This window comes from Pelmatolapia mariae, linkage group LG10_11 (genome assembly GCF_036321145.2).
Source record: "Pelmatolapia mariae isolate MD_Pm_ZW linkage group LG10_11, Pm_UMD_F_2, whole genome shotgun sequence".
NCBI classification, from domain to species: domain Eukaryota; kingdom Metazoa; phylum Chordata; class Actinopteri; order Cichliformes; family Cichlidae; genus Pelmatolapia; species Pelmatolapia mariae.
Window position 1 is genome coordinate 72959590 of NC_086236.1, and position 10051 is coordinate 72969640.

Here is a 10051-nt window from a genome sequence, read left to right on the forward strand (position 1 = left end):
GTAGTTTTCCTGTAATTTGTCACGAAACACAGTGTTGGTGCTTCTGTAGAGCAACATGTAGTTCAGTTTATGGACTACATGTTCAAGCTCAAAGACTGTGAAGTGTCCCAGTATTTTAATTAGTCTGCAAGAGTTTAACTGCATTTCCTGTTCTTTAAAAAAGGAAATAAAAGCTGGTTGGTGCAACATCGCTGCGTCTCTCTGCTTCTCCGTCATCATGCAGGTTTGGTCAGTCCACACGAGAAGGCGATATCACACGTTGACCAGGAAATAAAGGGAGGATGTGATGATTTAAACTGACAGTGAGAAGATTTCCTGATGTAAGCTGCTGAAAGGCCTGAAATGAGACCAAAACAGAAAGTTTTCACACCCCACTGATGATGGTGGCAACTGAGCGTAGTAAAAAGAGGAACTCCTTTTCACACTAGACTTTAAACACATCTCTGCTAAAGATCAGGCCTCAGATGGTTTAAACTCCCTACATTTGTCAGTGAAACTTGGCGACGTCGGGTCAAAGACCGAGTAATCTGCGCTCAGCTGCTGTCTCCTGGTTGGCTGGACGCGGGGCGTGTTGTGACACCTCATGGAGCGAGGTATTTTCCCTCCAGTCGTCCGTTCCGGGTTTTAAATCTCTTCTTTTAAATCTCTCACGCAGAGAGCGAGGTGTGCAAGCTGGAGACACTCCTGCAGACTGAGGTTACCGTGGTGACCACAGGCGAAGCGGTGGGCGCCGACACCGCCAAGACCCCGCCGGGCTTGCGCCGCAGGAAACGCACATGCTCGCGGCGGCAGGGCGAGAGGGAGCGAGAGAGGGAAGGAGGAGGAGTGGGTGCCGGAGACCGAGGGGACAGAGGAGTGGGAGAGGAGAGGGACACGAGAGAAGCCGGTAAGTCCGCCCGGATACAGACGCCCCCAGCCAATCCTGCTGTGTGCAGTAACGCCCTCTGGTGGTTGTGTTTGGTGTTCCAGCCGTCCAACACAACCACACTGATTTCTAATTGATTCAGTAACAAAGTGTACACATCTGTGTCCTTTAGGCTCTCAGTTTATGAAGCTGGGGGAGCGATCGCGTGGCGGCGGGCACAACAGCATATCCACCATCCTCCTCATCGTCAGCTTCATGTAAGTGTTTGTGGAGTCGAGGGTGTGGGTGTGTGGGTGGATTGGATCTGTGGATGAGCGTCCCTCTCTGTCTGTCCAGCATGTAAGGTCTTATTTAATCAGCAGCAGCGGAGACAGAGTTGTATGAGGAGGGGTTGCACTGTTGCACGGCGGCGTCAGGACCGGTGCACATGAGAGCACGTGTGCTTTCTATACTGTGAGCTGATCACATCCCTGCTTTGATTGTATGTCTCTGGTTAAACTAGCTCGCTGCTGCTCAGTGCGCTGCTGAATGTCGCTCATTCAGACACTTTGGAAATCGATCCTTCTGCTTACTAACGGCCTCACGATGCCTTTCTTGCTATTTCTCTTTTTCCCTCCTTTCTGCATTACTTCTTGTGCGTAGGATCTGTATCAGGTTCGTATGAGAGGCTTTAAACGTTACATCACTGGCTGTTTAAATATGACCTCTGAGCACAAACGTACAGGAAAAATCCCCCGTTCAGGCTAAACGTGAAGCTTTGTCAAATTCAAATGAAATGTGATAAATGAGGTTCATTTCTCTTCAGTCTAAAAGCACAGCTGCTGATTATTTTAAGCTGCTCTCATAAACGTACGATTATCTGTCCCCAAAGGGAGGAGGATTATTTAACCGAGGATGCATAACCAGATTTTAAGGCATATAAAAAAAAAAAAAGATGAAATCTGTCTGAAGAAATGTGACACCACATGTTTGTATTGAGTCTCATTTATTTATATTAGATCATTTTGGGGCCTTTTAGCCTTTATTGGATAGAGACGGTGTAGAGAGAGAGCCGCTGAGCTAAACCGTCGCCCTCAAGTCTCATTTATTTGTAAAATAAGAAGTTTTAAACTGAACAAGGTCGGTGCAACAAAGTTACAAAATTAGAATCAATCAAATAATTGTTTTAGAAGTTTTTAATCAAAACCTGCTGGTCATACCTCCTCAGCATGTTTGACATACACGTACATGTGCTGCAGTGAGACCAGCTTAAAGGCCACAGCGTGCCGTCTGTGTCGTTTGTATCGTGGCTGGGATGAATTCTAGTTAAAGGTTTCCAGCAGGAGAGAAACTGGTTCTTAAATGTTTTTAAAAAAAATCTTTATTGTCCCATTAAAATTGAACAAAAATGAAAAAAAGCCTTAAAATCAGCCTGTGTGTGTTAGCTGACGGTGGATTCTTCCTGTAACAGCTCAGACTCGAACAAACCCACAAATATTTGTGTTCTTTTGTTCCGTTGGTTTTTCGACCTTCCTGCTGTCCGTGTGGTTCAGTGTGAAACATTTTCAGTTTGTGGTTGGCGGTCAGTGACTCTGACCTCTGTGCGCTCTCTGTCTGTCCCCGTCAGTCTGGTGGTGCTGGTGGCGCTCAACATGCTGCTGTTCTACAAGCTGTACGCTCTGGAAAGAGCCGCACATACACTGGAGACGTGGCACTCCTACTCTGTTGCTGACAGGTAAAAGACGCCGCCCTGTTTTCCTTAAACACACACACACACGCACACACACCGCTCTCTGCGTTCCTCTGGGAAGGCAGAGGCGTGGCGATAATTGGTGTTTGGTGTGAGTTGCTCCTGTGGGGGACCACAGCTCTGTTACTGCATAGCAACAGATCAGAACAAGATGTTTTAAAGGGATAAAATCAGTAAAAATACAGTGGCTTGCAAAAGTATTCGGCCCCCTTGAACTTTTCCACATTTTGTCACATTACAGCCACAAACATGAATCAATTTTATTGGAATTCCACGTGAAAGACCAATACAAAGTGGTGTACACGTGAGGAGTGGAACGAAAATCATACATGATTCCAAACATTTTTTGCAAATAAATAACTGAAAAGTGGGGTGTGCATAATTATTCAGCCCCCTGAGTCAATACGTTGTAGAACCACCTTTTGCTGCAATTACAGCTGCCAGTCTTTCAGGGTATATCTCTACCAGCTTTGCACATCTAGAGACTGAAATTCTTGCCCATTCTTCTTTGCAAAACAGCTCCAGCTCAGTCAGATTAGATGGACAGCGTTTGTGAACAGCAGTTGTCAGATCTTGCCACAGATTCTCGATTGGATTTAGACACCAGACAGGTCAGGGATAAAGTTATTGAGAAATTTAAAGCAGGCTTAGGTTACAAAAAGATTTCCCAAGCCTTGAACATCCCACGGAGCACTGTTCAAGCGATCATTCAGAAATGGAAGGAGTATGGCACAACTGTAAACCTACCAAGACAAGGCCGTCCACCTAAACTCACAGGTTGAACAAGGAGAGCGCTGATCAGAAATGCAGCCAAGAGGCCCATGGTGACTCTGGACGAGCTGCAGAGATCTACAGCGCAGGTGGGGGAATCTGTCCATAGGACAACTATTAGTCGTGCACTGCACAAAGTTGGCCTTAATTGAAGAGTGGCAAGAAGAAAGCCATTGTTAACAGAAAACCATAAGAAGTCCCGTTTGCAGTTTGCCACAAGCCATGTGGGGGACACAGCAAACATGTGGAAGAAGGTGCTCTGGTCAGATGAGACTGAAATGGAACTTTTTGGCCAAAATGCAAAACGCTATGTGTGGCGGAAAACTAACACTGCACATCACTCTGAACACACCATCCCCGCTGTCAAATATGGTGGTGGCAGCATCATGCTCTGGGGGTGCTTCTCTTCAGCAGGGACAGGGAAGCTGGTCAGAGTTGATGGGAAGATGGATGGAGCCAAATACTGGGCAATCTTGGAAGAAAACCTCTTGGAGTCTGCAAAAGACTTGAGACTGGGACGGAGGTTCACCTTCCAGCAGGACAACGACCCTAAACATAAAGCCAGGGCAACAATGGAATGGTTTAAAACAAAACATATCCATGTGTTAGAATGGCCCAGTCAAAGTCCAGATCTAAATCCAATCCAGAATCTGTGGCAAGATCTGAAAACTGCTGTTCAAAAACGCTGTCCATCTAATCTGACTGAGCTGGAGCTGTTTTGCAAAGAAGAATGGGCAAGAATTTCAGTCTCTAGATGTGCAAAGCTGGTAGAGACATACCTTAAAAGACTGGCAGCTGTAATTGCAGCAAAAGGTGGTTCTACAACGTATTGACTCAGGGGGCTGAATAATTACGCACATTCCACTTCTCAGTTATTTATTTGTAAAAAAGGTTTGGAATCATGTATGATTTTCGTTCCACTTCTCACGTGTACACCACTTTGTATTGGTCTTTCACGTGGAATTCCAATAAAATTGATTCATGTTTGTGGCTGTGATGTGACAAAATGTGGAAAAGTTCAAGGGGGCCGAATACTTTTGCAAGCCACTGTAGGATGAGGATCATTTAAATAATAAAAAAATCTATTTCACACAACACGAACCAAACGGCAAAAAAAATAAAAACACTGGCTTTCAGCAGGAAGGAAGTCCCGTCTCGTCTTATTCTCTGTGACGCAGGGACTATTTTCTATCTACCGTCTACATCCGCCAGTTACAGAAGTGTGAAGCGAGCTAACGTTACAGGTGGACGTCACTGATGTTTCCATCCTGTGAGGAGCGAAAGGTTTAATCCTCGGGTTTGTGTGGCCGCCTCCTGCACACTGTGACACGCTCGGTTTGGTTGGAAGAAAATAGTTCCTCCATGAAAGTGCTCACAGACGGGTTTGTGGATATTTTTAATAACCTGCTGAGTTTTCAAACATGTTTCGGTGCTTTGGACAGCACACAGGACAGGAAGTGCACTTTCAAACTAAAAGTGTGAGTTCCTGCTCACACACTAACGCACATGGAAATTCACATTTTTGGAAGCTTGTGTATTGAACCTTGTGACATGTCTGTGTTTATGAGTTTTAATTTGTATTACTTTTGCTTTTTTGTCTAATTTAGTGCTCAGTTTGTTTCTTAGACAAAAACATAAAAGGTCGTCAGCGTTACTAAATCACACTCATATTAAATGTGATTCACTCTATGCTGTTGACTCTGGGTTAAAGAGCTCTTCTTCTTCCTCTTGTTTCTCCTTCCTCCTCCTCACCCCTCAGTCCTTTGCCTCAGACAGCTGGGGAGTGGGCTCAGGTCCTGCAGCTGCAGAGGCAGTTTCATCAGGCTCAGCTCAGCAAGTGGCAGCAGATCCTGCAGTCCTCTGTCTCGCTGCTCGACCAGGTTGGCGTCCCGCTTCAGCTTGCGTTGACGGCCTGCTTCAGCTCACAGATTCTAACCCAGCGTGTGCCTCTCTCTGTCCAGATGAAGCAGTCTTTAGAGAAGCTCCACCAGGGCATCGTGGTCCCAGAGGTCAAGCAGGACCCTCCTGCTGACGCGGAGTCCCTGACCGAGGCCTGAACCTCGCCTGCTCCGACTGCCCCCCTCCCAACCTCCGAATCCGCAGAGATTCGGATCGTTTCCCGTTTGAACCCCGGTGAGAGAGGACGCCGCTCAGAACTCTCCTCGCCCGACTGACTTGAAACAGCGACGTTCACCTCGAGTGAACTCAGACTGGAAGCTTTCAGGACCACAGCAATAATTTCCCTGCAGCTGCAAGTCGACCGTGTGTGTGTGTGTGTGTGTGTGTCTGTGTGTGTGTGTGAGAGTGAGTGTGTGAGACGAGGCCACAGGTGGCCCCGTTCAGACCACCCGGTCGGCTGCAATCTCCTTTAATTCAGACCTCGACTATCACAGACCGAACTTCCTCTTCTGACCTGCACCATTTCAGAGGTTCACGTTTCGGGAAAGCGGGAGCGTCGATCGACTCTCAGCGGACGAGAAAAAAGAGAGGACGAGGAACGCGCTCCCACTTCTCCCGGGCTCCGTCAGGGTTTTACGCCTTTTTCAAACTCGGTGCGTCCGACTGTTTCCTGGACCATGACAGTATTTATTGTTGCCGCTGACTGTCTCGTCCTGCTCTGAAGAAGTCATGTGATGCCTGTTTCCTGCTCTGATTTGCTGTTTTGTGTGTGGGCCAAGAGGGGCTCCACGAGAACGATCACTGGCCCCAGCAATAATAGTGATTCATGTTCTGAATGTTTCAAGCAGAGTAGTACATAGAGCTATATATATATAATGGTAATAATGAACCGTGTGTGTGTGTGTGTGTGTGTGTGTGTGTGTGTGTGGGCAGCAGAGGACATTTGGAGGTGAGAGACAGGCGTTCGTGTTAGTTTGTTTTTGAAGATTTCTCTTTCATGTTGGGTTCAGGTGGAAACTCTGAGCTCTCATCAGTGACGGAGCGACTCCTGTGAGGACCAAGCAGACCTGTGAGGGTCCCGGAGAACAAAAAAAGGGAATTTTTCTGGCAGTATTGTTTTTCTGTGTGTGTGTTTGTACGATTCATTTTCTTTTTATTCAGTTTTCATCTTCCGTCTTTGATTTTTGTCGTTATTCGTCCTCCCCGCTCACTGGACCTGAAAACATTTCACCCACCCGAGAGCTTCCTCTCTGGTTTTCTTTCCTGCTCTTCCTCACGCTCTCGTTCTCTTTCTCTCTCCATTTCGCTTTGGAAAACGGCGTCTGCTGAAGCATGCGGGCCCTGCTGTGCACGGCCATGCGTGGATAACAAAAGGATGTAATATTTATTAAAGGAGGGAGAGAGGGATGAGGAGCAGAGATGGGAATGTACTGTAAAGATGTGATTGTACACCATGCCATGGAGAGAAATGAAAAGCTCTAAACACGCAACAACGCCTCGCTTTTCTTTGAGTCTGTGTTTGTCTCCTTTGGCTTAATCCATTTTGGTTCACAAATAAAGTTCCTGCAGTGTTCTCCAACCGAGGAAAACCTCCGTCAGTGCAGGTAGGACATGTTGAAACAGGAAGCAGAGTCTTTCCCCGCACCATGTCCATCCCATCCCGGGAATATCTGAGCTCCTGTGCTGATGATCGTTGAAATAACACAGTCGTACAAACACAGTGAGGATAAACCAGGCTGTGCTTTACTGTAATGCCTCTTTGCACCACTAGAAGGTGCAGTTAGTCTGTGTGACTTTTACTTAACTGCTTTATTTACAGTGGTGGTGGGGGTGGGGACAAAAATTAAAAGAACAACAGAAAACTTATCAAGACTAAAGCTCGGGTGCCCTGATGCAGTTCCCTTTCTTGGGATTCATGTCTCCTCCTGGTCTCAAACCTGGGAACAGACCTCCCGGTGAAACACTGCCCCCTGGTGAAGGTTTTAGTTAAAGCTTTTAGATGGTAACCCTTAAAAATTAATAAATGTGTTCATTTACTGAATAATGGCATCAGTTGTTTTAATAATTGTTTGCAAAATCCCTGCAACACTTTTGAACATCGCTCATTTCCGCAGCAGAGTCGATCTGATCCAAAGAGAAGTTCTCTGCCTCGAAAAAAATCACAGAGTCAAGAACTGGTTCTGCAGCGTGTCTCAGTCCTGACATCGACTTGAACACCTGGAGCTGCTCTGCAGGCTCAGCAGTGATCGGGTTTTCATTTCTCCTGCGTTACGTTCTGCTCTGCTCACAACACTCAGAGCAGTTTGCTGCTGGATCGATTATAAAATGGACCAGATCTGAAAAAATCATCTAATTTTAATACATTAACGAAGTTGTGCAAAATTTCACCTTCATTCAGCGGAAATATAAAAGGTTTTTATATTTGCTTTTTGATCAGAGCTTCATAAATCCATCCAATTTTCATGATTGAAAAATAAATTTAGGTTCATTCAAAAACTGCAACGATATCTGGTTTCAGACTGTCACAGTCTGAAGACGGAACCTGTTCAGCACAAGTAAAGTAAGTAAGTAAAATTTATTTATATAGCGCTTTTCACAGATAAAAATCACAAAGTGCTTTACAACACAGGAAATGGGAATATAAAGACAATATAACAGTAAATAAAACAATGTAAAACAATAAAACTATAAGAACAGCATAAGAAGAAATTAATCAAATGCTTTTCTAAATAAAAATGTCTTCAGCTGTTTCTTAAAAGAATCAATGGTGTCCGTGCAGCGAAGAGACAGTGGGAGAGAATTCCACAACCGTGGTGCCACAGTCTGAAAGGCCCGATCACCACGAGTTTTAAAGCGAGTGCGCGGTACCACCAGCAGTCTCTGATCTAGTGACCTTAAAGCCCGAGAAGGTGTGTGTGGTTTCAGCAGGTCAGATAAATATTGAGGAGCCTGACCATGTAGGGCCCTAAATGTTAGAACTAAAATTTTAAAATGAAACCTAAAATTTACAGGCAACCAGTGAAGGGAGGCCAAGACTGGAGTGATATGCGATCTTCTCTTGGTGCCTGTTAAGAGTCACAAACATGTCCAGTCATCACCTGACCAACAACTCGCTAATGCAAATCAGCCAATCACATCCACAGCAGAGCACCGTGTGCTACGGTCCACACAGACTCCACATAGAAAGATGTTTCCTGCTCTGAGTTTTGATTTTTGCACCAATCAGATTTTAGGGTCAGAATTTGGTGTAAACAGCATGAAAGCATGATCCATCCATGCGGGCGATATTTACCCCTCACTTCCAACTTAGGTTTGCTGTGGAGTTTAAATTATACTGAGTGTTGTTGCTGCTGACCATGCCCGTCCCTTTATGACCTCAGTGTGCCATCTTCTGATTGGCTTCTCCTGGCACGATAACGCTCACAAAGCTCAGATCATCTCAGCACCTTTGGGAAAGTTGGAACAGGACTGAGTGCAGCAGCTGTGTGATGTTATCACATGAACATGGTCCAAAATCTCAGATGTTTCCTGCAACTTTCTGAATCTGCGATGTGAAGAATTGAAAGGGGCTCAGACCTGGTGCTAGCAAGGTGTAGCTAATAAAGTGGCCAGTGAGTGTGTCTCATACAGCTGCACCAGCCACAGACCAGCACTGAAAACTACAAAAAAGTGCTTCATGTGTCTATGAAATAAAAGGTCTCAGCTGTGAACAGACAACATGACGTCAAAGGAGCTCTTAATGCAGGTGAAACAAGCCACCCTTAACCTGCCAAAACAGAAAAAAAACCCATTAGAGAAATTGCTCCAATATTAGGATTAGCAAAGTCTCCAGTTTGGTACACCATGAGACCGAAAGTAAGCACTGTGAACTCAGCAACGCAAAAAGACCTGGATGTCCACAGAAGACAGCAGTGGTGGATGATCGCAGAATCATTTCCATGGTGAAGAGAAACACCTTCACAACAGCCAACCACATGAACAACACTCTCCAGGAGGCGTATCGATATCCAAGTCTACCATAAAGAGAAGACTGCATGAAAATAAATACAGAGGGTTCACTGCAGGGTGCAAGTCACTCGTAAGCCTCAAGAATAGAAAGGCTAAAAAAGATTCTTTGGACGGCTGAAACCAAGATCAAGAAAAAAGTAAAGAGAAGACGTGGAACAGCTCACGATCCAGAGGACATCACATCATCTGTAAAACACGGCAGAGGCTGTGTGATGGTTTGGGCGTGCACGGCTGCCAGTGGCACGGAGACACTAGTGTTTATTGATGATGTGACTCAGGGCAGAAGCAGCTGAATGACCTCTGAGGTGTTCAGAGACAGACTGTCTCCTCACATCCAGCTAAATACAGTCAAACTGATTGGGCCTCATTTCATAACAAAGATGGAGAATGACCCAAAACAGCCAAAGCAACTCAGTTTATTAAAGCAAAGACGTGGAATATTCTTGAATGGCCAAGTCAGTCACCTGATCTTAACCCAACAGAACTTTTCACTTGTTGAAGACCAAAGTTCATAAAGTCACCGTTACGCTGAGCTCTGCACGCTCTCCTGACCAAGTGTGGTCGCCGTAAACTCAACTTTGTTCTTAGAAAATCTTTCAGCTCCTCTGTGAGGTGACATCATAGAGATCCCACACTGGAAAAAAACTGTCTTGAATAATTTGGCTCACAAACATATAACATGAATAACTAACATTACTAACATGTGGCCACCCAGGAACAGAATCTATAATATAATACAGAATTCACTTTAAAAACTAACTCGTGTTTGCAGCTCAGTT

At 45.4% G+C, this 10051-nt stretch overlaps 1 protein-coding gene across 4 annotated transcripts in view; it reads left to right on the forward strand.

The window, feature by feature from the left end:
* Nucleotides 1-7029, forward strand: part of gramd1a (GRAM domain containing 1A) — a 41889-nt gene extending 34860 nt beyond the window's left edge. The window contains exons 16-20 of one of the 4 annotated variants that reach the window (XM_063484630.1): nt 656-886; nt 1038-1122; nt 2472-2579; nt 5125-5245; nt 5327-7025. In XM_063484630.1, coding sequence (XP_063340700.1) covers nt 656-886; nt 1038-1122; nt 2472-2579; nt 5125-5245; nt 5327-5422 — 641 coding nt within the window. In that variant the 3' untranslated portion in view covers nt 5423-7025. Of the gene's footprint in view, nt 1-655; nt 887-1037; nt 1123-2471; nt 2580-5124; nt 5246-5326 lie in introns of all 4 variants that reach the window. The other 3 variants (XM_063484628.1, XM_063484629.1, XM_063484631.1) reach the window with 3 other exon arrangements.
* Nucleotides 7030-10051: the final 3022 nt, after the last annotated feature.